General features: G+C 57.0%; 1 protein-coding gene across 1 annotated transcript in view; it reads left to right on the forward strand.

Moving 5' to 3' along the window:
- Nucleotides 1-27,304, forward strand: part of mical2b (microtubule associated monooxygenase, calponin and LIM domain containing 2b) — a 114,945-nt gene that overhangs the window by 44,283 nt on the left and 43,358 nt on the right. Inside the window, 7 exon segments of the mRNA XM_064929457.1 lie at nucleotides 6,501-6,758; nucleotides 7,498-7,613; nucleotides 7,932-8,058; nucleotides 8,192-8,276; nucleotides 8,959-9,106; nucleotides 11,455-11,654; nucleotides 14,022-14,125. Coding sequence (XP_064785529.1) covers nucleotides 6,501-6,758; nucleotides 7,498-7,613; nucleotides 7,932-8,058; nucleotides 8,192-8,276; nucleotides 8,959-9,106; nucleotides 11,455-11,654; nucleotides 14,022-14,125 — 1,038 coding nt within the window.

Here is a 27,304-nt window from a genome sequence, read left to right on the forward strand (position 1 = left end):
ACTGGGCCTATCACACGCAAACAAAATATGCAAACCAAACACGTAACTCCACGGCCTCCCAAACCAATAGTTCAAAAGATCCCGGACGAGTCCCCACTTGTCACGAACCGGCTCAAAGCCCGTAACAAAGGGAGACAACGTGGAGATAAGGAGTAGCAATATATATATATTTATTAAATAAGTAACTAAGTATAATATACAATGGTGTGTGTAATCAGTAATCAGCAGTGTAAGTGAGTGTTTTGCATGCATGAATGTGATAATGCAGGTTGTTGAAAGGTGCCAAAGCAAATAAACAAAAGACCACCAAGAACCACAACACAATCTACAATGGTGTCTGCATGGAGAGAGTCTCCTCCATGAATGTAGAGGAGGTCTATTTATCCTGGGACACACCTGGCCCAGGTGTTTCCCATGTAGCTGACGACCCTCCCCAACTCCGCCCACCGGCATCCTAATAAGGAAACAAGAACAAACAGAATACAGCAGACGGAGTGGGAGGGTCGTCACAGTGTGGACGCACGCGTTTAACTAGACGTGTGTGTGTGTGGACGCACGCGTTTAACTAGACGTGTGTGTGTGTGGACGCACGCGTTTAACTAGACGTGTGTGTGGACGCACGCGTTTAACTAGACGTGTGTGTGTGTGGACGCACGCGTTTAACTAGACGTGTGTGTGTGTGGACGCACGCGTTTAACTAGACGTGTGTGTGTGTGTGTGTGTGGACGCACGCGTTTAACTAGACGTGTGTGTGTGTGTGTGTGGACGCACGCGTTTAACTAGACGTGTGTGTGTGTGGACGCACGCGTTTAACTAGACGTGTGTGTGTGTGTGTGTGACGCACGCGTTTAACTAGACGTGTGTGTGTGTGTGAACGCACGCGTTTAGCTAGACGTGTGTGTGTGTGTGTGTGTGGACGCACGATTCTAGCTAGACGTTTGTGTGTGTGTGTGTGGACGCACGCGTTTAGCTAGACGTGTGTGTGTGTGTGTGTGGACGCACGCGTTTAGCTAGACGTGTGTGTGTGTGTGTGTGGACGCACGCGTTTAGCTAGACGTGTGTGTGTGTGTGTGTGTGGACGCACGCGTTTAACTAGACGTGTGTGTGTGTGTGTGTGCGCGTGTGTGTGTGTGGACGCACGCGTTTAACTAGACGTGTGTGTGTGTGTGTGTGTGTGGACGCACGCGTTTAGCTAGGTGTGTGTGTGTGTGTGTGTGGACGCACGCGTTTAGCTAGACGTGTGTGTGTGGACGCACGCGTTTAACTAGACGTGTGTGTGTGTGTGGACGCACGCGTTTAACTAGACGTGTGTGTGTGTGTGGACGCACGCGTTTAACTAGACGTGTGTGTGTGTGTGGACGCACGCGTTTAACTAGACGTGTGTGTGTGTGGACGCACGCGTCTAGCTAGACGTTTGTGTGTGTGTGTGTGCACGCACGCGTTTAGCTAGACGTGTGGGTTTGGACGCACGCGTTTAGCTAGACGTGTGTGTGTGTGTGTGTGTGGACGCACGCGTTTAGCTAGACGTGTGTGTGTGTGTGTGTGTGGACGCACGCGTCTAGCTAGACGTTTGTGTGTGTGTGGACGCACGCGTTTAGCTAGACGTGTGGGTTTGGACGCACGCGTTTAGCTAGACGTGTGTGTGTGTGTGTGTGTGTGGACGCACGCGTTTAGCTAGACGTGTGTGTGTGTGTGGACGCACGCGTTTAGCTAGACGTGTGTGTGTGTGTGTGTGTGTGTGGACGCACGCGTTTAACTAGACGTGTGTGTGTGTGTGCGCGTGTGTGTGTGTGGACGCACGCGTTTAACTAGACGTGTGTGTGTGTGTGGACGCACGCGTTTAGCTAGACGTGTGTGTGTGTGTGTGTGTGGACGCACGCGTTTAACTAGACGTGTGTGTGTGTGTGTGGACGCACGCGTTTAACTAGACGTGTGTGTGTGTGTGGACGCACGCGTTTAACTAGACGTGTGTGTGTGGACGCACGCGTTTAACTAGACGTGTGTGTGTGTGTACACACGCGTTTAACTAGACGTGTGTGTGTGGACGCACGCGTTTAACTAGACGTGTGTGTGTGTGTGTGTGTGTGGACGCACGCGTTTAACTAGACGTGTGTGTGTGTGTGGACGCACGCGTTTAACTAGACGTGTGTGTGTGTGTGTGTGTGTGGACGCACGCGTTTAACTAGACGTGTGTGTGTGTGTGTGTGTGTGTGTGGACGCACGCGTTTAACTAGACGTGTGTGTGTGTGTGTGTGTGTGTGGACGCACGCGTTTAACTAGACGTGTGTGTGTGTGTGTGGACGCACGCGTTTAACTAGACGTGTGTGTGTGGACGCACGCGTTTAACTAGACGTGTGTGTGTGTGGACGCACGCGTTTAACTAGACGTGTGTGTGTGTGTGTGTGTGTGGACGCACGCGTTTAACTAGACGTGTGTGTGTGTGTGTGTGTGTGTGTGGACGCACGCGTTTAACTAGACGTGTGTGTGTGTGTGTGTGGACGCACGCGTTTAACTAGACGTGTGTGTGTGTGTGTGTGTGTGTGTGTGTGTGTGTGTGTGTGTGTGGACGCACGCGTTTAACTAGACGTGTGTGTGTGTGTGTGTGTGTGTGTGTGTGTGGACGCACGCGTTTAACTAGACGTGTGTGTGTGTGTGTGTGTGTGTGTGTGGACGCACGCGTTTAACTAGACGTGTGTGTGTGTGGACGCACGCGTTTAACTAGACGTGTGTGTGTGTGGACGCACGCGTTTAACTAGACGTGTGTGTGTGTGGACGCACGCGTTTAACTAGACGTGTGTGTGTGTGTGTGTGGACGCACGCATTTAACTAGACGTGTGTGTGTGTGTGTGTGTGGACGCACGTGTTTAACTAGACGTGTGTGTGGACGCACGCGTTTAACTAGACGTGTGTGTGTGTGTGTGTGTGTGGACGCACGCGTTTAACTAGACGTGTGTGTGTGTGTGGACGCACGCGTTTAACTAGACGTGTGTGTGTGTGTGGGACGCACGCGTTTAACTAGACGTGTGTGTGTGTGTGTGGACGCACGCGTTTAACTAGACGTGTGTGTGTGTGTGTGGACGCACGCGTTTAACTAGACGTGTGTGTGTGTGTGGACGCACGCGTTTAACTAGACGTGTGTGTGTGTGGACGCACGCGTTTAACTAGACGTGTGTGTGTGTGTGTGTGTGTGTGTGTGTGACGCACGCGTTTAACTAGACGTGTGTGTGTGTGTGTGGACGCACGCGTTTAACTAGACGTGTGTGTGTGTGTGTGTGACGCACGCGTTTAACTAGACGTGTGTGTGTGTGTGTGTGGACGCACGCGTTTAACTAGACGTGTGTGTGTGTGTGTGTGGACGCACGCGTTTAACTAGACGTGTGTGTGTGGACGCACGCGTTTAACTAGACGTGTGTGTGTGTGGACGCACGCGTTTAACTAGACGTGTGTGTGTGTGGACGCACGCGTTTAACTAGACGTGTGTGTGTGTGGACGCACGCGTTTAACTAGACGTGTGTGTGTGTGGACGCACGCGTTTAACTAGACGTGTGTGTGTGTGGACGCACGCGTTTAACTAGACGTGTGTGTGTGTGTGTGTGTGTGTGTGGACGCACGCGTTTAACTAGACGTGTGTGGACGCACGCGTTTAACTAGACGTGTGTGTGTGTGTGTGTGTGTGGACGCACGCGTTTAACTAGACGTGTGTGTGTGTGGACGCACGCGTTTAACTAGACGTGTGTGTGTGTGTGGACGCACGCGTTTAATTAGACGTGTGTGTGTGTGTGTGGACGCACGTGTTTAACTAGACGTGTGTGTGGACGCACGCGTTTAACTAGACGTGTGTGTGTGTGTGTGTGTGGACGCACGCGTTTAACTAGACGTGTGTGTGTGTGGACGCACGCGTTTAACTAGACGTGTGTGTGTGTGTGTGGACGCACGCGTTTAACTAGACGTGTGTGTGTGTGTGTGTGTGGACGCACGCGTTTAACTAGACGTGTGTGTGTGTGTGTGTGTGTGGACGCACGCGTTTAACTAGACGTGTGTTTGTGTGTGTGTGAACGCACGCGTTTAGCTAGACGTGTGTGTGTGTGTGTGGACGCACGCGTCTAGCTAGACGTTTGTGTGTGTGTGTGTGTGGACGCACGCGTTTAGCTAGACGTGTGGGTTTGGACGCACGCGTTTAGCTAGACGTGTGTGTGTGTGTGTGTGTGTGTGTGGACGCACGCGTTTAGCTAGACGTGTGTGTGTGTGTGTGTGGACGCACGCGTTTAGCTAGACGTGTGTGTGTGTGTGTGTGTGTGGACGCACGCGTTTAACTAGACGTGTGTGTGTGTGTGTGCGCGTGTGTGTGTGTGGACGCACGCGTTTAACTAGACTTGTGTGTGTGTGTGTGCGCGTGTGTGTGTGACGCACGCGTTTAACTAGACGTGTGTGTGTGTGTGTGTGTGTGACGCACGCGTTTAGCTAGACGTGTGTGTGTGTGTGTGTGGACGCACGCGTTTAGCTAGACGTGTGTGTGTGTGTGGACGCACGCGTTTAACTAGACGTGTGTGTGGACGCACGCGTTTAACTAGACGTGTGTGTGTGTGGACGCACGCGTTTAACTAGACGTGTGTGTGTGTGTGGACGCACGCGTTTAACTAGACGTGTGTGTGTGTGTGTGTGGACGCACGCGTCTAGCTAGACGTTTGTGTGTGTGTGTGTGGACGCACGAGTTTAGCTAGACGTGTGTGTGTGTGTGGACGCACGAGTTTAGCTAGACGTGTGTGTGTGTGTGTGTGGACGCACGAGTTTAGCTAGACGTGTGTGTGTGTGTGGACGCACGAGTTTAGCTAGACGTGTGTGTGTGTGTGTGTGTGTGTGTGTGTGGACGCACGAGTTTAGCTAGACGTGTGTGTGTGTGTGTGGACGCACGCGTTTAGCTAGACGTGTGTGTGTGTGTGGACGCACGCGTTTAACTAGACGTGTGTGTGTGTGTGTGGACGCACGCGTTTAACTAGACGTGTGTGTGTGTGTGGACGCACGCGTTTAACTAGACGTGTGTGTGTGTGTGGACGCACGCGTTTAACTAGACGTGTGTGTGTGTGTGTGGGACGCACGCGTTTAACTAGACGTGTGTGTGTGTGTGTGTGGACGCACGCGTTTAACTAGACGTGTGTGTGTGTGTGTGTGTGTGGACGCACGCGTTTAACTAGACGTGTGTTTGTGTGTGGACGCACGCGTTTAACTAGACGTGTGTTTGTGTGTGGACGCACGCGTTTAACTAGACGTGTGTTTGTGTGTGGACGCACGCGTTTAACTAGACGTGTGTTTGTGTGTGGACGCACGCGTTTAACTAGACGTGTGTGTTTGTGTGGACGCACGCGTTTAACTAGACGTGTGTGTTTGTGTGGACGCACGCGTTTAACTAGACGTGTGTGTGTGTGTGTGGACGCACGCGTTTAACTAGACGTGTGTGTGTGTGTGTGTGTGTGTGTGGACGCAGGCGTTTAACTAGACGTGTGTGTGGACGCACGCGTTTAACTAGACGTGTGTGTGTGTGGACGCACGCGTTTAACTAGACGTGTGTGTGTGGACGCACGCGTTTAACTAGACGTGTGTGTGTGTGTGTGTGTGTGTGTGGACGCACGCGTTTAACTAGACGTGTGTGTGTGGACGCACGCGTTTAACTAGACGTGTGTGTGTGTGTGTGTGTGTGTGTGTGGACGCACGCGTTTAACTAGACGTGTGTGTGTGTGTGGACGCACGCATTTAACTAGACGTGTGTGTGTGTGTGTGGATTCACGCGTTTAACTAGACGTGTGTGTGGACGCACGCGTTTAACTAGACGTGTGTGTGTGTGGACGGACGGACGCACGCGTTTAACTAGACGTGTGTGTGTGTGTGTGTGTTTAACTAGACGTGTGTGTGTGTTGACGCACGCGTTTAGCTAGACGTGTGTGTGTGTGTGTGTGTGTGTGTGGACGCACGAGTTTAGCTAGACGTGTGTGTGTGTGTGGACGCACGCGTTTAGCTAGACGTGTGTGTGTGGACGCACGCGTTTAACTAGACGTGTGTGTGTGTGGACGCACGCGTTTAACTAGACGTGTGTGTGGACGCACGCGTTTAACTAGACGTGTGTGTGTGTGTGTGGACGCACGCGTTTAACTAGACGTGTGTGTGTGTGGACGCATGATGTTTCAAACTGCCTTTTACTTTATTGTATCCAATCTTGCTTATGTGCCAGGAAATGTTGAACAAAAGTCTAGGGCAACAGTAACGTATTTGGGGCCTGTGTTCACCTCCTCAGTCTGATCTCCACAGAATCAAGAGAGATTAGCTACAGTTGGTTGGGCCCTGATGTTCTGCTGACCATATGACCTGACCAGGATAATCTTAAGCTCCAGTTGTAGTCTACAACCATCTCTACGGCTACAACTAGGGCCTGGTAAAGGTAGAGCTCTGATCCTTTCGGAGCAGTAACACTGATTTCCCATCAACCCTCCCTTTTTCTTGTCCTGCAGGATCACGTTGAAACAGAGAAGCTGCTGGGCAGAGACAACGTGAACCAGGAGGCTCTTCTCTCCTACGCCCGTGAGGCAGCCGACTTTGGCACCAACTACCAGTTGCCCTCTCTAGACTACGCCTTCAACCACTGCAGCCAGCCCGACGTGGCCATGTTCGACTTCACCTGCATGTGCGCCTCGGAGAACGCAGCTCTGGTCAGGGAGAAGTACGGACACCAGCTACTTGTGTCCCTGGTGGGGGACAGTCTACTGGAGGTGAAGGGGGTGTGGGCTGACTTCATACTAGATGTTGTACTGTTATGGGTAAAATGTATACACACAACTAGGTTGCATTAATTTGGATGCACTGTAGAAAAATGTAGCAGAAAACAAAGACTCATTTCTTATTGGACAACATCAGGTTTTTCCTCTGTTTCAATCTGTTTTTAATCTGTTTGGTGCCTAATAAATATGACGCAGGTATAGATCACTGTTCATTTAATTTCTCGCTCTAGTGCCAGTCGATATTTAAAGCTTTGCCTAAATGCCCCAAAATGTCACAAGAGCCAACAGTAGATGTGTTGCATGTGCAATTAAATCCTGTTTCAACTTGTTTGAAGAAACAAATGTGGGAATGGTTTTCTGGGGATTGTTTTCCTTTGAGAAGGTTCCAGTAGATCAGATGAGCATGCTTTTCCCCACACATTCCCAATTGGCAGATTCTGAACATTTCTAGTTTGCTTATTGTCACTCAACTACTGGTGTGTCTCCTGAATGCATTGGGGCGGCAGGGTAGCCTAGTGGTTAGAGTGTTGGACTAGTAACCGGAAGGTTGCAAGTTCAAAACCCCGCTGACAAGGTTCAAATCTGTCATTCTGCCCCTGAACAGGCAGTTAACCCACTGTTCCTAGGCAGTCATAAATAAGAAAATAAGAATTTGTTCTTGACTGACTTGCCTAGTTAAATAAAGGCAAAATAAATAAAAATTGACCCTGTACATGTTCTCTTTCTCTAGCCCTTCTGGCCCATGGGGACTGGCTGCGCTCGAGGCTTCCTGGCTGCCTTTGACACGGTGTGGATGGTGAGGGGCTGGGCGCAGGGCAAGACCCCCCTGGAGATCCTGGCTGAAAGGTACTACAGTAGGCTGAGGGATGTGACTGAAGTAATATTGAAGTCCACACACAGACCTAATGGGATGAGCTTCATCCATAATGATGAGAAACTGGTTTCAGGAACTGAAAAGATTGCTGTCAGGTGTCTACATTGAAATTAGGATTAGATCCATGTTACAGGTTAGTGAATGTTTGGTTGTCCTATTAGTGGACCTTAAGGGGATTGTTTTAATTGTATTATTAAACAGAATGTTGGTGTTTACTGTTCCCCAGTGTAACAGGTCATCTGTTTGGCTTTTAACAGAAAATTAATGATCATCTTCTGTTACGTTTGTAGGGAGAGTCTCTACAGGCTATTACCCCAAACAACGACAGAGAACATCTCAAAGAACTTTGAGCAGTACACCATTGACCCGGTAACACGGTACCCAAACCTCAACTCCAGCTATGTCAAGCCACATCAGGTCTGTCTGAGATGGAGAGTACCTCACACTTTAAACAGGTTGTTTGATTTAGAACAGTTGACAATAACATGCTTGACATGTATTGACATTTTCATGTTAAGGAAACTCATCACGCGAGCTCTTTCTCTCTCAGGTGTGTCACCTGTTCATAGACGGGCAGCAGAACTCCTATCCTCTGGAAGGCTGTGGACATAGATCTGTCAATCTCTCCAGACGGGGTGAGTCTTCAGGAAAACAGACTGAGCACAGTCTGAGGCCTGTCATCTCTGACTAACCCTGATGCATCATCCTCTAATCATATCACAGACACAGCCAGGATATAGAAATACAGTTACGTCTGCAGTTCCGCCCATCGTGGATCATTGACTTGAATGGGAATGTCCATTCTACAGGTAGCCTAGTGGTTAAGAGCGTTGGGCTAGTAACCGAAAGGTCGCTGTTCAGTCTGCTAGGGGATTCGAACCAATCTGTTGATGTTTCCTTGAGCAAGGCACTAAATGCTAATTGCTCTGGATAGGAGTGTATGCTAAATGACTCAAATGTAATTGTATTTACATGGCGCAGGAGCTGGCCGTGATGATCGGTCATTAGGAGTTAATGGCTCCTCGTGACAGTTTATCTCATTGCCCAATAAACGTGTCTCAGCTGACAGTTCAGCCATTGTTTCTTTTGTTATCACAGTTACAGGCTGGTACATTAAACAGGGTCAAACATGCCCAACAAAAGTGTGTGCTGGCCTACATTCCCCTTCCCTCATACTCCCTTATCTTTGAGGTGTTATTACACCACTGTGATGTCTATGAACTGTAGCCTGGTGTGTATCTTTATCTGTGGTGTTTTGTTATTTGGTGAGGATGTATTGTGATTGGCTGACTGATTGGTTGACCCCTCTTCTTCCAGAGTCGGACATCCGGCCAAGCCGCCTCCTCACCTGGTGTCAGAAGCAGACCATGGGTTATAGAGGCGTGGACGTCACCAACCTCACCTCCTCCTGGAAGAGTGGCCTGGCGCTCTGTGCTCTTATACACCTCATCCGACCTGACCTCATGTGAGAGAAGACACATGTATATACACTGCTCAATAAAATAAAGGGAACCCTAAAATAACACATCCTAGATCTGAATGAATGAAAAATTATTTTCAATACCTTTTTCTTTACATAGTTGAATGTGCTGACAACAAAATCACACAGAAATTATCAATGGAAATCAAATGTATCAACCCATGGAGGTCTGGATTTGGAGTCACACTCAAAATTGAAGTGGAATACCACACTACAGGCTGATCCAACTTTGATGTAATGTCCTTAAAACAAGTCAAAATGAGGCTCAGTAGTGTGTGTGGCCTCCATGTGCCTGTATGATCTCCCTACAACGCCTGGGCATGCTCCTGATGAGGTGGTGGATGGTCTCCTGAGGGATCTCCTCCCAGACCTGGACTAAAGCATCCGCCAACTCCTGGACAGAGTGTGGTGCAACGTGGATGGAGCGAGACATGATGTCCCAGATGTGCTCAATTGGATTCAGGTCTGGGGAACGGGTGGGCCAGTCCATAGCATCAATGCCTTCCTCTTGCAGGAACTGCTGACACACTCCAGCCACATGAAGTCTAGCATTGTCTTGCATTAGGAGGAACCCAGGGCCAACCGCACCAGCATATGGTCTCACAAGGGGTCTGAGGATCTCATCTCGGTACCTAATGGCAGTCAGGCTACCTCTGGCGAGCACATGGAGGGCTGTGTGGCCCCCCAAAGAAATGCCACCCCACACCATGACTGACCCACCGCCAAACCGGTCATGCTGGAGGATGTTGCAGGCAGCAGAACGTTCTCCACAGTGTCTCCAGACTCTGTCACGTCTGTCACATGTGCTCAGTGTGAACCTGCTTTCATCTGTGAAGAGCACAGTGCGCCAGTGGCGAATTTGCCAATCTTGGTGTTCTCTGGCAAATGCCAAACCTCCTGCACGGTGTTGGGCTGTAAGCACAACCCCCACCTGTGGATGGCGGGCCCTCATACCACCCTCATGGAGTCTGTTTCTGACCGTTTGAGCAGACAAATGCACATTTGTGGCCTGCTGGAGGTAATTTTGCAGGGCTCTGGCAGTGCTCCTCCTGCTCCTCCTTGCACAAAGGCGGAGGTAGCGGTTGTTGTCCTCCTACAGCCTCCTCCACGTCTCCTGATGTACTGGCCTGTCTCCTGGTACTGCCTCCATGCTCTGGACACTACGCTGACAGACACAGCAAACCTTGCCACAGCTCTCATTGATGTGCCATCCTGGATGAGCTGCACTACCTGAGCCACTTGTGTGGGTTGTAGACTCCGTCTCATGCTACCACTTAGAGCTACCACTAGAGTGATTGTCAATCAGTGTTGCTTCCTAAGTGGACAGTTTGATTTCACAGAAGTGTGATTGACTTGGAGTTACATTGTTTAAGTGTTCCCTTTTATTTTTTTGAGCAGTGTACATTGTATACACACACACAGTCGTGGTCTTATCGCCATCATCAAAGCACACACTGATTATCATGTCTGTGACCATGCACTTACTTCGGTTCTATCACATATTATGCTGTTGAAAATGTCAACAGTGACATTGATTATACTGTTGACAAAACTTCTGTTAAAGTAAATGTGTTGGACTCAAGTTACAAACTGTCCTATATGTCCTGAACTTTGTAGGAAACAGCTAGATTTGTCTATGTAGAGAAATGGCCTAAACCACACAAAGGAAAGAGCATCATATTGCACTCCAAATGTTTATAAAGCATTCAAACTTACAGTATTAGATACTGACGGCACTTATGAGGAGCTCCATGCCTTGAAATGGTTTACCTAAATGACAAATGGGGTTTATCCCCTACGCTGTGTCAAATGGGTCTCATCCCCTACGCTGTGTCAAATGGGTCTCATCCCCTACGCTGTGTCAAATGGGTCTCATCCCCTACGCTGTGTCAAATGGGTCTCATCCCCTACGCTGTGTCAAATGGGTCTCATCCCCTACGCTGGGTCAAATGGGGCTCATCCCTTACGCTGTGTCGATGCAGTCAGAGGGCTGGGTGTACAGTCGTGATGACCTCATCCCTCTGGCTCTAGCTCTCAATTGGGTAATCCCACCCACCTTCCTTTCTGTGTCACCGGTGTATGTGATTGGACAGTTTGTTCTGAATTAAACCCTTTTATTGAAAGGAAACATGTTCATAACATTACTAGGGCTGTTGCGAAGGGCGTTAGATCTCACCATTTCAGTTCCCCTTTCATCGCTCTGTTGTGGAAAACAGAACGATTATAAAATGCATCATTAAACCAACATTCTCACTTCATCGGGGAAACAACTTTATTGAGATCTTTTAGGATGTAAACCTGATGCCTCATCTCTTTCACTCTCTCCATCCTAGTGACTTTGACTCCCTGAATGAGGAGGACTCAGCCAAGAACAACCAGCTGGCCTTTGACATAGCAGAGCGTGAATTTGGTATCCAGCCTGTGACCACGGGGAAGGAGATGGCTCTGGACCAGGACCCAGACAAGCTGATGATGGTGCTGTACATCTCTAAGGTTTACGAGATGTTCCGCAACTCACCTGCATCCATCACTGGTAGGTTGGTGTTCTGAGTCATTCTCTCACGCCTCATCTGATGCCACAGTACAACACACTTCCAGAAGTAGCTACTGCACACACGGCCCCTGCTCAAGAGTCTACTTCCTGAAGCGTCAGAAATGTAAACTCCATGCACAACAGTTCCATAACAGGACCCCATATTCCCATGTGTTACCTACCATACTACATATGGGAAATAATGTTGCTATAATGCCTACTATGCTCCATAAATTACTCCATAACTGTGGAGTTTTACTACTTCTCAGGTATGCTATATTTCAGTTACATGCAGTATTCTGAAGGTTAGATTGAGGTAAGCTTCAATACATAATGAGGATGGTGTGACAGAACGGTTATGTCTTTGCGTCTGTCATGGTATGATAGGATTGATTGCATGTTACACATACAGTTGAAGTTGGAAGTTTACATACACCTTAACCAAATACATTTAAAATCAGTTTTTCACAATTCCTGACATTTAATCCTAGTAAAAAATGCCCATCTTAGGTCAGTTAGGATCACCAGAATTTAAGAATTTGAAATGTCAGAATAATAGTAGAGAATGATTTCAGCTTTTATTTATTTCGTCACATTCCCAGTGGGTCAGAAGTTTACATATACTCAATTAGTATTTGGTAGCATTGCCTTTAAATTGTTTAACTTGGGTCAAACATTTTGGGTAGCCTTCCACAAGCTTCCCACAATAAGTTGGGTGAATTTTGGCACCTCCTGACAGAGCTGGTGTAACTGAGTCAGGTTTGTAGGCCTCCTTGCTCGCACACGCTTTTCCAGTTCTGCCCACAAATTTTCTATAGGACTGAGGTCAGGGCTTTGTGATGGCCGCTCCAATACCTTGACTTTGTTGTCCTTAAGCCATTTTGCCACAAGGTTGGAAGTATGCTTGGGGGTCATTGTCCATTTGGAAGACCCAATTGCGACCAAGATTTAACTGCCTGACTGATGTCTTGATGTTGCTTCAATATATCCACATAATTTTCCTTCCTCATGATGCCATTTATTTTGTGAAGTGCACCAGTCCCTCCTGCACCAAAGCACTCCCACAACATGATGCTGCCACCCCCATGCTTCACGGTTGGGATGGTGTTCTTCGGCTTGCAAGCCACCCCATTTTTCCTCCAAACATAACAATGGTCAAACAGAACTATTTTGTTTCATCAGACCAGAGGACATTTCTCCAAAAAGTACAATCGATTGACGCCATGTGCTGTTGCAAACCGTAGTCTGTCTTCTTATGGCGGTTTTGGAGCAGTGGCTTCTTCCTTGCTGAGCAGCCTTTCAGGTTATGTCGATATAGGACTCGTTTTTACTGTGGATATAGATACTTTTGTACCTGTTTCCTCCAGCATCTTGACACGGTCCTTCGCTGTTGTTCTGGGATTGATTTGCACTTTTTGCACCAAGGTACGTTCATTTCTAGGAGACAGAACGCGTCTCCTTCCTGTTTATACTTGTGTACTATTGTTTGTACAGATAAATGTGGTACCGTCAGGCGTTTGGAAATTGCTCCCAAGGATGAACCAGACTTGTGGAGGTCCACAATTTACTTTTTGAGGACTTTGCTGATTTCATTTGATTTTCCCATGATGTCAAGCAATGAGGCACTGAGTTTGAAGGTAGGCCTTGAAATACTTCCACAGGTACACCTTGAAATACTTCCACAGGTACACCTCCAATTGACTCCAATTGACTCAAATTATGTCAATTAGTTTATCAGCAGCTTCTAAACCTTTATTTTAAAGGCACAGTCAATTTAGTGTATGTTTACTTCTGACCCACTGGAATTGTGATTCATCTAAAATAATCTGTCTGTAAACAATTATTGGAAAAATTACTTGTCATGCACAAAGTAGGTGTCCTAACCGACTTGCCAAAACTATAGTTTGTTAACAAGAAAAGTGTGGAGTGGTTAAAAAAAACAAGGTTTAATGACTCCAACCTCAGTGTATGAAAACTTAGGATTTCAACTGTACATGTAGGCCCCAGTTCAGGTCACCTCACGCTCATGGTAATAATAATGCCTCATATATGGCTGCCTTTATAGTATACCGAAGGCGTTATGGCACGTCATTCAACAAAAATACTAATGATTTAGACAGATAATTGGTTAATGGGGGAACTAATTGGTAATGCCCTCACAATAGTCTGACGCTTGATTAATCATCTTGAACCAGTTTCCAACTGGGGATACTATAGTCTTGTTTGTGCTGTTATTTTTACATTTCTCTATCTGGTTACCCTCTTGATTTGGCTTGACCTGGTTTGGATGGTTTAATACGGTATATGTAGTATAGTATATCACGTGTCAAAATGCTCATTACAACACGCTGCTATGATTTGTTACAGGTACAAGAGAAACGGATGAAAACAATGAGGACTATTTGTCCGAGTCTGCAAACTCAGTTTGCAACTTAATGAACCAAACACAGCCAAGAAAGAGGATCCCAAAGGTAACATGAGCTTGCTTTCTCTCTCCCTCCCTCCCTCTCGCTCCATCTCCCTCCCTCCCTCTCCCTCCCTCCATCTCCCTCCCTCCCTCTCCCTCCCTCCATCTCCCTCCCTCCCTCTCGCTCCATCTCCCTCCCTCCCTCTCCCTCCATCTCCCTCCCTCCATCTCCCTCCCTCCATCTCCCTCCCTCCATCTCCCTCCCTCCCTCTCGCCCATCTCCCTCCCTCCCTCTCGCCCATCTCCCTCCCTCCCTCTCGCCCATCTCCCTCCCTCCCTCTCGCCCATCTCCCTCCCTCCCCTCGCTCCATCTCCCTCCCTCCCTCTCGCTCCATCTCCCTCCCTCCCTCTCGCTCCATCTCCCTCCCTCCCTCCCTCGCTCCATCTCCCTCCCTCCCTCCCTCTCGCTCCATCTCCCTCCCTCCCTCCCTCTCGCTCCATCTCCCTCCCTCCCTCCCTCTCGCTCCATCTCCCTCCCTCCCTCCCTCTCGCTCCATCTCCCTCCCTCCCCTCCCTCTCGCTCCATCTCCCTCCCTCCCTCCCTCTCGCTCCATCTCCCTCCCTCCCTCCCTCTCGCTCCATCTCCCTCCCCCTCCCTCCCTCTCGCTCCATCTCCCTCCCTCCCTCCCTCTCGCTCCATCTCCCTCCCTCCCTCCCTCTCGCTCCATCTCCCTCCCTCCCTCCCTCTCGCTCCATCTCCCTCCCTCCCTCCCTCTCGCTCCATCTCCCTCCCTCCCTCCCTCCCTCTCGCTCCATCTCCCTCCCTCCCTCCCTCTCGCTCCATCTCCCTCCCTCCCTCCCTCCCTCTCGCTCCATCTCCCTCCCTCCCTCCCTCTCGCTCCATCTCCCTCCCTCCCTCCCTCTCGCTCCATCTCCCTCCCTCCCTCCCTCTCGCTCCATCTCCCTCCCTCCCTCCCTCTCGCTCCCATCTCCCTCCCTCCCTCCCCTCCCTCCATCTCCCTCCCTCCCTCCCCCTCCCTCCATCTCCCTCCCTCCATCTCCCTCCCTCCATCTCCCTCCCTCCATCTCCCTCCCTCCATCTCCTCCCTCCCTCCCTCCCTCCCTCCCTCTCGCTCCATCTCCATCCCTCCCTCTCCATCCCTCCCTCCCTCTCCATCCTTCCCTCCTTCCCTCCCTCCCTCTCCATCCTTCCCTCCCTCCCTCCCTCTCCATCCCTCCTCCCTCTCATCCCTCCCTCCCTCTCCACCTCCCTCCCTCTCCCACCTCCCTCCCTCTCCATCCCTCCCTCTCCATCCCTCTCCATCCCTCCCTCTCCATCCCTCCCTCCCTCTCCATCCCTCCCTCCCGCCCTCCATCCCTCCCTCCCGCCTCTCCATCCCTCCCTCCCGCCTCTCCCATCCCTCCCTCCCGCCGCTCCATCCCTCCCTCCCGCCGCTCCATCCCTCCCTCCCCGCCGCTCCATCCCTCCCTCCCGCCGCTCCATCTCTCTCCATCCCTCCCTCCCGCTCCATCTCCATCCCTTCCTCCCCATCCCTCCCTCTCCATCCCTCCCCCCTCCCTCCCTCTCCATCCCTCCCTCTCCATCCCTCCATCCCTCCCTCCCTCCCTCTCCCTCCCCTCCCTCTCCATCCCTCCCTCTCCATCCCTCCCTCCCTCCCTCTCCATCCCTCCCTCCCTCTCCATCCCTCCCCTCTCCATCCCTCCCTCTCCATCCCTCCCTCTCCATCCCTCCCTCTCCATCCCTCCCTCTCCATCCCTCCCTCTCCCTCCCTCCCTCTCCATCCCTCCCTCCCTCTCATCCCTCCCTCCCTCCCTCCCCACCCCTCCCTCCCTCCCTCCCTCCTCCCTCCCTCCCTCCCTCCCTCCCTCTCCCATCCCTCCCTCTCCCTCCCTCCCGCCTCTCCATCCCTCCCTCTCCCTCCCTCCCGCCTCTCCCATCCCTCCCTCCCGCCTCTCCATCCCTCGCTCCCTCCCTCTCCATCCCTCGCTCCTCGCTCTACATCCCTCCCTCCCTCCATCCCTCCCTCTACATCCCTCCCTCTACATCCCTCCCTCTCATCCCTCCCCTCCCTCCCTCTCCATCCCTCCCTCCCTCTCCATCCCTCCCTCCCTCTCCATCCCTCCCTCCCTCTCCTCCCTCCCTCCCTCCATCCCTCCCTCCCTCCCTCCCTCCCTCCATCCCTCCCTCCCATCCCTCCCTCCCCATCTCCATCCCTCCCTCTCTCCCTCCCCTCCCTCCATCCCTCCCTCCCTCCCTCCCTCCCTCCCTCTCCATCCCTCCCTCTCCAGCCCTCCCTCCATCCCTCCCTCTCCCCATCCCTCCCTCTCCTCCCTCCCTCTCCATCCCTCCCTCTCCATCCCTCCCTCTCTCTCCCTCCCTCTCATCCCTCCCTCTCCATCCCTCCCTCTCCATCCCTCCCTCTCATCCCTCCCTCTCCATCCCTCCCTCTCCATCCCTCCCTCTCCCTCCCTCCCGCCTCTCCATCCCTCCCTCTCCCTCCCTCCCGCCTCTCCATCCCTCCCTCCCGCCTCTCCATCCCTCCCTCCCCGCCTCTCCATCTCCCTCCCGCCGCTCCATCTCCCTCCTCCCGCCGCTCCATCTCCCTCCCGCCGCTCCATCTCCCTCCCGCCGCTCCATCTCCCTCCCGCCGCTCCATCTCCCTCCCGCCGCTCCATCTCCCTCCCGCCGCTCCATCTCCCTCCCGCCGCTCCATCTCCCTCCCGCCCGCTCCATCTCTCTCCATCCCTCCCTCTCTCCATCCCTCCCTCCCGCTCCATCTCCATCCCTTCCTCCCTCCCTCTCTCCATCCCTCCCTCCCTCCCTCTCTCCATCCCTCCCTCCCTCCCTCTCTCCCTCCCTCTCTCCATCCCTCTCTCCATCCCTCCCTCTCTCCATCCCTCCCTCCATCCCTCCCTCCCTCCATCCCTCCCTCTCCTCCCTCCCTCTCCATCCCTCCCTCCCTCTCCCTCCCTCCCTCTCCATCCCTCTCCATCCCTCCCTCCCTCTCCATCCCTCCCTCCCTCTCCATCCCTTCCTCCCTCCCTCTCTCCTTCCCTCCCTCTCCATCCCTCCCTCTCCCTCCCTCCCTCTCTCCCTCCCTCTCCATCCCTCGCTCCCTCCCTCTCCATCCCTCGCTCCCTCCCTCTCCCTCCCTCCCTCGCTCCCTCCCTCTCCATCCCTCCCTCCCTCTCCATCCCTCCCTCCCTCTCCATCCCTCCCTCCCTCTCCATCCCTCCCTCCCTCTCCATCCCTCCCTCCCTCCCTCTCCATCCCTCCCTCCCTCTCCATCCCTCCATCCCTCCCTCTCCATCCCTCCCTCCCTCCCTCTCCATCCCTCCCTCCCTCTCCATCCCTTCCTCCCTCCCTCTCCATCCCTTCCTCCCTCCCTCTCTCCATCCCTCCCTCTCTCTCCATCCCTCCCTCCCTCTCCATCCCTCCCTCTCCATCCCTCCCTCTCCATCCCTCCCTCTCCATCCCTCCCTCCCTCCCTCTCCATCCCTCCCTCCCTCCCTCTCCATCCCTCCCTCCCTCCCTCTCCATCCCTTCCTCCCTCCCTCTCCATCCCTCCCTCCCTCTCCATCCCTTCCTCCCTCCCTCTCTCCATCCCTCCCTCTCCATCCCTCCCTCCCTCTCCATCCCTCCCTCCCTCTCCCTCCCTCCCTCTCCATCCCTCTCCATCCCTCCCTCCCTCTCCATCCCTCCCTCCCTCTCCATCCCTTCCTCCCTCCCTCTCTCCTTCCCTCCCTCTCCATCCCTCCCTCTCCCTCCCTCCCTCTCTCCCTCCCTCTCCATCCCTCGCTCCCTCCCTCTCCATCCCTCGCTCCCTCCCTCTCCCTCCCTCCCTCGCTCCCTCCCTCTCCATCCCTCCCTCCCTCTCCATCCCTCCCTCCCTCTCCATCCCTCCCTCTCCATCCCTCCCTCTCCATCCCTCCCTCCCTCTCCATCCCTCCCTCCCTCCCTCTCCATCCCTCCCTCCCTCTCCATCCCTCCCTCCCTCTCCATCCCTCCCTCCCTCCCTCTCCATCCCTCCCTCCCTCCCTCTCCATCCCTCCCTCCCTCTCCATCCCTCCATCCCTCCCTCTCCATCCCTCCCTCTCCATCCCTCCCTCCCTCCCTCTCCATCCCTCCCTCCCTCTCCATCCCTTCCTCCCTCCCTCTCCATCCCTTCCTCCCTCCCTCTCTCCATCCCTCCCTCTCTCTCCCTCCCTCCCTCCCTCTCCCATCCCTCCCTCTCCATCCCTCCCTCTCCATCCCTCCCTCTCCATCCCTCCCTCCCTCCCTCTCCATCCCTCCCTCCCTCCCTCTCCATCCCTCCCTCCCTCCCTCTCCATCCCTTCCTCCCTCCCTCTCCATCCCTCCCTCCCTCTCCATCCCTTCCTCCCTCCCTCTCTCCATCTCTCCATCCCTCCCTCCCTCTCCATCCCTCCCTCCCTCTCCATCCCTTCCTCCCTCCCTCTCTCCTTCCCTCCCTCTCCCATCCCTCCCTCCCTCTCCATCCCTCTCTCCCTCCCTCTCCATCCCTCGCTCCCTCCCTCTCCATCCCTCGCTCCCTCCCTCTCCCTCCATCCCTCGCTCCCTCCCTCTCCATCCCTCCCTCCCTCTCCATCCCTCCCTCCCTCTCCATCCCTCCCTCCCTCTCCCATCCCTCCCTCCCTCCCTCTCCATCCCTCCCTCCCTCCCTCCCATCCCTCCCTCCCTCTCCATCCCTCCCTCCCTCTCCATCCCTCCATCCCTCCCTCTCCATCCCTCCCTCCCTCTCCATCCCTCCCTCCCTCTCCATCCCTTCCTCCCTCCCTCTCCATCCCTTCCTCTCTCTCCATCCCTCCCTCTCTCTCCATCCCTCCCTCCCTCTCCATCCCTCCCTCTCCATCCCTCCCTCTCCATCCCTCCCTCTCCATCCCTCCCTCCCTCCCTCTCCATCCCTCCCTCCCTCCCTCTCCATCCCTTCCTCCCTCCCTCTCCATCCCTTCCTCCCTCCCTCTCCATCCCTTCCTCCCTCCCTCTCTCCATCCCTCCCTCTCCATCCCTCCCTCTCCATCCCTCCCTCCCTCCCTCTCCCTCCCTCCCTCTCCATCCCTCCCTCCCTCTCCATCCCTCCCTCTCCATCCCTCCCTCTCCATCCCTCCCTCTCCCTCCCTCCCTCTCCATCCCTCCCTCCCTCTCCATCCCTCCCTCCCTCTCCATCCCTCCCTCTCCATCCCTCCCTCTCCATCCCTCCCTCTCCATCCCTCCCTCCCTCTCCATCCCTTCCTCCCTCCCTTTCTCCATCCCTCCCTCTCTCCATCCCTCCCTCTCCATCCCTCCCTCTCCATCCCTCCCTCCCTCCCTCTCCATCCCTCCCTCCCTCCATCCCTCCCCCTCCCTCCCTCTCCATCCCTCCCTCTCCAGCCCTCCCTCCATCCCTCCCTCCCTCTCATCCCTCCCTCTCCCTCCCTCCCTCTCCCTCCCTCTCCATCCCTCCCTCTCCATCCCTCCCTCCCGCCTCTCCATCTCCCTCCCGCCGCTCCATCTCCCTCCCGCCGCTCCATCTCCCTCCCGCCGCTCCATCTCCCTCCCGCCGCTCCATCTCCCTCCCGCCGCTCCATCTCCCTCCCGCCGCTCCATCTCCCTCCCGCCGCTCCATCTCCCTCCCGCCGCTCCATCTCCCAACCGCCGCTCCATCTCCCTCCCGCCGCTCCATCTCCCTCCCGCCGCTCCATCTCTCTCCATCCCGCTCCATCTCTCTCCATCCCTCCCTCCCGCTCCATCTCCATCCCTCCCTCCCTCCCTCTCTCCATCCCTCCCTCCCTCCCTCTCTCCATCCCTCCCTCCCCCTCTCTCCATCCCTCCCTCCCTCTCTCCATCCCTCCCTCCCTCTCTCCATCCCTCCCTCCCTCTCTCCATCCCTCCCTCCCTCTCTCCATCCCTCCCTCCCTCCCTCCTCTCCATCCCTCCCTCCCTCTCTCCATCCCTCCCCCTCCATCCCTCCCCTCCATCCCTCCCTCCATCCCTCCCTCCCTCCCTCTCCATCCCTCCCTCCCTCCCTCCCTCTCCCATCCCTCCCTCCCTCTCCATCCCTCCCTCCCTCTCCATCCCTTCCTCCCTCCCTCTCTCCCTCCCTCCCTCTCCATCCCTCCCTCTCCCTCCCTCCCTCGCTCCCTCCCTCTCCATCCCTCGCTCCCTCCCTCTCCATCCCTCGCTCCCTCCCCTCTCCCTCCCTCCCTCGCTCCCTCCCTCTCTATCCCTCGCTCCCTCCCTCTCCGTCCCTCGCTCCCTCCCTCTCCGTCCCTCGCTCCCTCCCTCTCCGTCCCTCGCTCCCTCCCTCTCCATCCCTCGCTCCCTCCCTCTCCATCCCTCGCTCGTTCCCTCTACATCCCTCCCTCCCTCTACATCCCTCCCCTCCCTCTCCATCCCTCCCTCCCTCTCCATCCCTCCCTCCCTCTCCATCCCTCCCTCTCCATCCCTCCCGCCTCTCCATCCCTCCCTCTCCCTCCCTCCCGCCTCTCCATCCCTCCCTCCCGCCTCTCCATCCCTCCCTCCCGCCTCTCCATCTCCCTCCCGCCTCTCCATCTCCCTCCCGCCGCTCCATCTCCCTCCCGCCGCTCCATCTCCCTCCCGCCGCTCCATCTCCCTCCCGCCGCTCCATCTCCCTCCCGCCGCTCCATCTCCCTCCCGCCGCTCCATCTCCCTCCCGCCGCTCCATCTCCCTCCCGCCGCTCCATCTCCCTCCCGCCGCTCCATCTCCCTCCCGCCGCTCCATCTCCCTCCCGCCGCTCCATCTCCCTCCCGCCGCTCCATCTCCCTCCCGCCGCTCCATCTCCCTCCCGCCGCTCCATCTCCCTCCCGCCGCTCCATCTCCCTCCCGCCGCTCCATCTCCCTCCCGCCGCTCCATCTCCCTCCCGCCGCTCCATCTCCCTCCCGCCGCTCCATCTCCCTCCATCCCTCCCTCTCTCCATCCCTCCCTCCCGCTCCATCTCCATCCCTTCCTCCCTCCCTCTCTCCATCCCTCCCTCCCTCCCTCTCTCCATCCCTCCCTCCCTCCCTCTCTCCATCCCTCCCTCCCTCTCTCCATCCCTCCCTCCCTCTCTCCATCCCTCCCTCCCTCTCTCCATCCCTCCCTCCCTCTCTCCATCCCTCCCTCCCTCTCTCCATCCCTCCCTCCATCCATCCCTCCCTCCATCCCTCCCTCCCTCCCTCCCTCTCCATCCCTCCCTCCCTCCCTCCCTCTCCATCCCTCCCTCCCTTCCTCCCTCCCTCCCTCCCTCCCTCTCCATCCCTTCCTCCCTCCCTCTCTCCATCCCTCCCCTCTCCATCCCTCTCTCCCTCCCTCCCTCTCTCCCTCCCTCTCCATCCCTCGCTCCCTCCCTCTCCATCCCTCGCTCCCTCCCTCTCCCTCCATCCCTCGCTCCCTCTCCCTCCATCCCTCGCTCCCTCCCTCTCCCTCCCTCGCTCCCTCCCTCTCCATCCCTCGCTCCCTCCCTCTCCATCCCTCGCTCCCTCCCTCTCCATCCCTCGCTCCCTCCCTCTCCATCCCTCGCTCCCTCCCTCTCCATCCCTCGCTCCCTCCCTCTCCATCCCTCCCTCCCTCTACATCCCTCCCTCCCTCTCCATCCCTCCCTCCCTCTCCATCCCTCCCTCTCCATCCCTCCCTCCCTCTCCATCCCTCCCTCTCCATCCCTCCCTCCCTCTCCATCCCTCCCTCCCTCTCCATCCCTCCCTCCCTCCCTCTCCATCCCTCCCTCCCTCCCTCTCCATCCCTTCCTCCCTCCCTCTCTCCATCCCTCCCTCTCTCTCCATCCCTCCCTCTCTCTCCATCCCTCCCTCTCCATCCCTCCCTCCCTCTCCATCCCTCCCTCCCTCCCCATCTCCATCCCTCCCTCCCTCTCCATCCCTCCCTCCCTCTCCATCCCTCCCTCCCTCTCCATCCCTCCCTCCCTCTCCATCCCTCCCTCCCTCTCCATCCCTCCCTCCCTCTCCATCCCTCCCTCCCTCTCCATCCCTCCCTCTCCATCCCTCCCTCTCCATCCCTCCCTCTCTCCATCCCTCCCTCTCCATCCCTCTCTCCCTCCCTCCCTCTCTCCCTCCCTCTCCATCCCTCGCTCCCTCCCTCTCCATCCCTCGCCCCTCCCTCTCCCTCCCTCCCTCGCTCCCTCCCTCTCCATCCCTCGCTCCCTCCCTCTCCATCCCTCGCTCCCTCCCTCTCCATCCCTCGCTCCCTCCCTCTCCATCCCTCGCTCCCTCCCTCTCCATCCCTCGCTCCCTCCCTCTCCATCCCTCGCTCCCTCCCTCTCCATCCCTCGCTCTCCCTCCCTCTACATCCCTCCCTCCCTCTACATCCCTCCCCTACATCCCTCCCTCCCTCTCATCCCTCCCTCCCTCTACATCCCTCCCTCCCTCTCCATCCCTCCCTCCCCCTCTCCATCCCTCCCTCCCTCTCCATCCCTCCCTCCCTCTCCATCCCTCCCTCCCTCCCTCTCCATCCCTCCCTCCCTCCCTCTCCATCCCTCCCTCCCTCCCTCTCCATCCCTCCCTCCCTCCCTCTCCATCCCTCCCTCCCTCCCTCTCCATCCCTCCCTCCCCTCCCTCTCCATCCCTTCCTCCCTCCCTCTCTCCATCCCTCCCTCTCCATCCCTTCCTCCCTCCCTCTCCATCCCTCCCTCTCTCCATCCCTCCCTCTCTCCATCCCTCCCTCTCCATCCCTCCCTCTCCATCCCTCCCTCCCTCTCCATCCCTCCCTCCCTCCCTCCCTCTCCATCCCTCCCTCCCTCCATCCCTCCCTCCCTCTCCCTCCCTCCCTCCCTCTCTCCATCCCTCCCTCTCTCCATCCCTCCCTCTCTCCATCCCTCCCTCTCTCCATCCCTCCCTCTCTCCATCCCTCCCTCTCTCCATCCCTCCCTCTCTCCATCCCTCCCTCTCCATCCCTCCCTCTCCATCCCTCCCTCTCCATCCCTCCCTCTCCATCCCTCCCCATCTCCATCCCTCCCTCCCTCCCTCTCCATCCCTTCCTTCCTCCCTCTCCATCCCTTCCTCCCTCCCTCCATCCATCCCTCCCTCTCTCCATCCCTCCCTCTCCTCCATCCCTCCCTCTCTCCATCCCTCCCTCTCCATCCCTCCCTCTCCATCCCTCCCTCCCTCTCCATCCCTCCCTCCCTCCCTCTACATCCCTCCCTCTCCATCCCTCCCTCCCTCTACATCCCTCCCTCTCCATCCCTCCCTCTACATCCCTCTACATCCCTCCCTCTCCATCCCTCCCTCCCTCCCTCCCTCTCCATCCCTCCCTCCCTCTCCATCCCTTCCTTCCTCCCTCCCTCTCCATCCCTCCCTCCCTCCCGCTCCATCTCCATCCCTTCCTCCCTCCCGCTCCATCTCCATCCCTTCCTCCCTCCCGCTCCATCTCCATCCCTTCCTCCCTCCCGCTGCATCCCTCCCGCTGCATCCCTCCCTCTCCATCCCAACCTCTCCATCCCGCTCCATCTCTCTCCATCCCGCTCCATCTCTCTCCATCCCTCCCTCTCTCCCTCCCTCCCTCCCGCTCCATCTCCATCCCTTCCTCCCTCCCTCCCTCTCTCCATCCCTCCCTCCCTCTCCATCCCTCCCTCCCTCTCCATCCCTCCCTCCCTCCCTCTCCATCCCTCCCTCTCCCTCTCCATCCCTCCCTCTCCATCTCCTCCCTCCCGCCGCTCCATCTCCCTCCCCCGCTCCATCCCTCCCTCCCGCTCCATCTCCATCCCTTCCTCCCTCCCTCCCGCTCCATCTCCATCCCTTCCTCCCTCCCTCTCCATCTCCATCCCTTCCTCCCTCCCGCTCCATCTCCATCCCCTTCCTCCCTCCCGCTCCATCTCCATCCCTTCCTCCCTCCCCGCTCCATCTCCATCCCTTCCTCCCTCCCCGCTGCATCCCTCCCTCTCCATCCCTCCCGCTGCATCCCTCCCTCTCCATCCCTCCCTCTCCATCCCTCCCTCTCCATCCCGCTCCATCTCTCTCCATCCCGCTCCATCTCTCTCATCCCTCCCTCTCTCCATCCCTCCCTCCCGCTCCATCCCTTCCTCCCTCCCTCTCTCCATCCCTCCCTCCCTCCCTCTCCATCCCTTCCTCCCTCCCTCTCCCATCCCTCCCTCCCTCTCCATCCCTCCCTCTCTCCATCCCTCCCTCTCTCCATCCCTCCCTCTCTCCATCCCTCCCTCTCTCCATCCCTCCCTCTCTCCATCCCTCCCTCCCTCCCTCTCCATCCCTCCCTCCATCCCTCCCTCCCTCTCCATCCCTCCCTCCCTCTCCATCCCTCCCTCCCTCTCCATCCCTCCCTCTCCATCCCTCCCCTCTCCATCCCTCCCTCCCTCTCTCCATCCCTCCCTCTCCCATCCCTCTCTCCCTCCCTCCCTCTCTCCCTCCCTCTCCATCCCTCGCTCCCTCCCTCTCCATCCCTCGCTCCCTCCCTCTCCCTCCCTCCCTCGCTCCCTCCCTCTCCATCCCTCGCTCCCTCCCTCTCCATCCTCGCTCCCTCCCTCTCCATCCCTCGCTCCCTCCCTCTCCATCCCTCGCTCCCTCCCTCTCCATCCCTCGCTCCCTCCCTCTCCATCCCTCGCTCCCTCCCTCTCCATCCCTCGCTCGTTCCCTCTCATCCCTCCCTCCCTCTACATCCCTCCCTCTACATCCCTCCCTCCCTCTCCATCCCTCCCTCCCTCTCCATCCCTCCCTCCCTCTCCATCCCTCCCTCCCCTCTCCATCCCTCCCTCCCTCCCTCTCTCCATCCCTCCCTCCCTCCCTCTCCATCCCTCCCTCCCTCTCCATCCCTCCCTCCCTCCCTCTCCATCCCTTCCTCCCTCCCTCTCTCCATCCCTCCCTCTCCATCCCTTCCTCCCTCCCTCTCTCCATCCCTCCCTCTCTCCATCCCTCCCTCTCTCCATCCCTCCCTCTCTCCATCCCTCCCTCTCCATCCCTCCCTCCCTCTCCATCCCTCCCTCCCTCCCTCCCTCTCCATCCCTCCCTCCCTCCATCCCTCCCTCCCTCTCCATCCCTCCCCTCCCTCTCTCCATCCCTCCCTCTCTCCATCCCTCCCTCTCTCCATCCCTCCCTCTCTCCATCCCTCCCTCTCTCCATCCCTCCCTCTCCATCCCTCCCTCTCCATCCCTCCCTCTCCATCCCTCCCTCCCTCCTTCTCCATCCCTTCCTTCCTCCCTCTCCATCCCTTCCTCCCTCCCTCTCTCCATCCCTCCCCTCTCTCCATCCCTCCCTCTCTCCATCCCTCCCTCTCTCCATCCCTCCCTCTCTCCATCCCTCCCTCTCCATCCCTCCCTCTCCATCCCTCCCTCCCTCCCTCTCCATCCCTCCCTCCCTCTACATCCCTCCCTCTCCATCCCTCCCTCCCTCTACATCCCTCCCTCTACATCCCTCCCTCTCCATCCCTCTACATCCCTCCCTCTCCATCCCTCCCTCCCTCCCTCCCTCTCCATCCCTCCCTCCCTCTCCATCCCTCCCTCCCTCTCCATCCCTCCATCCCTCCCTCTCCATCCCTCCCTCCCAGCTCCATCCCTCCCTCCCTCTCCATCCCTCCCTCCCTCTCCATCCCTCTCCCCTCTCCATCCCTCCCCTCTCCATCCCTCCCCCTCTCCATCCCTCCCCCTCTCCATCCCTCCCCCTCCATCCCTCCCCCTCTCCATCCCTCCCTCTCCATCCCTCCCTCCCTCCCTCTCCATCCCTCCCTCCCTCCCTCCCTCTCCATCCCTCCCTCCCTCCCTCTCCATCCCTCCCTCCCTCCCTCTCCATCCCTCCCTCCCTCCCTCCCTCTCCATCCCTCCCTCCTCCCCCCTCCCTCTCCATCCCTCCCTCCCTCCCTCCCTCTCCATCCCTCCCTCCCTCCCTCTCCATCCCTCCCTCCCTCCCTCCCATCCCTCCCTCCCTCTCCATCCATCCCTCCCTCCCTCCCTCCCTCTCATCCCTCCCTCCCCATCCCTCCCTCCCTCTCATCCCTCCCTCCCCATCCCTCCCTCCCTCTCCATCCCTCCCTTCCTCTCTCCCTCCCTCCCGCCTCTCCATCTCCCTCCCGCCGCTCCATCTCCCTCCCGCCGCTCCATCTCCCTCCCGCCGCTCCATCTCCCTCCCGCCGCTCCATCTCCCTCCCGCCGCTCCATCTCCCTCCCGCCGCTCCATCTCCCTCCCGCCGCTCCATCTCCCTCCCGCCGCTCCATCTCCCTCCCGCTCCTCCATCTCCATCCCGCCGCTCCATCTCCATCCCTTCCTCCCTCCCGCTCCATCTCCATCCCTTCCTCCCTCCCGCTCCATCTCCATCCCTTCCTCCCTCCCTCTCCATCCCTTCCTCCCTCCCGCTCCATCTCCATCCCTTCCTCCCTCCCGCTCCATCTCCATCCCTTCCTCCCTCCCGCTCCATCTCCATCCCTTCCTCCCTCCCGCTGCATCCCTCCCGCTGCATCCCTCCCTCTCCATCCCAACCTCTCCATCCCGCTCCATCTCTCTCCATCCCGCTCCATCTCTCTCCATCCCTCCCTCTCTCCATCCCTCCCTCCCGCTCCCATCTCCATCCCTTCCTCCCTCCCTCCCTCTCTCCATCCCTCCCTCCCTCTCCATCCCTCCCTCCCCTCTCCATCCCTCCCTCCCTCCCTCTCCATCCCTCCCTCTCCCTCTCCATCCCTCCCTCTCCATCTCCTCCCTCCCGCCGCTCCATCTCCCTCCCGCCGCTCCATCCCTCCCTCCCGCTCCATCTCCATCCCTTCCTCCCTCCCGCTCCATCTCCATCCCTTCCTCCCTCCCGCTCCATCTCCATCCCTTCCTCCCTCCCGCTCCATCTCCATCCCTTCCTCCCTCCCGCTCCATCTCCATCCCTTCCTCCCTCCCGCTCCATCTCCATCCCTTCCTCCCTCCCGCTCCATCTCCATCCCTTCCTCCCTCCCGCTGCATCCCTCCCTCTCCATCCCTCCCGCTGCATCCCTCCCTCTCCATCCCTCCCTCTCCATCCCTCCCTCTCCATCCCGCTCCATCTCTCTCCATCCCGCTCCATCTCTCTCCATCCCTCCCTCTCTCCATCCCTCCCTCCCGCTCCATCCCTTCCTCCCTCCCTCTCTCCATCCCTCCCTCCCTCCCTCTTTCCATCCCTCCCTCCCTCTCCATCCCTCCCTCTCCATCTCCTCCCTCCCGCCGCTCCATCTCCCTCCCGCCGCTCCATCTCCTCCCTCCGCTCCATCTCCATCTCCCTCCCGCCGCTCCATCTCCTCCCTCCGCTCCATCTC

Source organism: Oncorhynchus masou, chromosome 22, assembly GCF_036934945.1.
Source record: "Oncorhynchus masou masou isolate Uvic2021 chromosome 22, UVic_Omas_1.1, whole genome shotgun sequence".
Classification (NCBI taxonomy): Eukaryota; Metazoa; Chordata; class Actinopteri; order Salmoniformes; family Salmonidae; genus Oncorhynchus; species Oncorhynchus masou.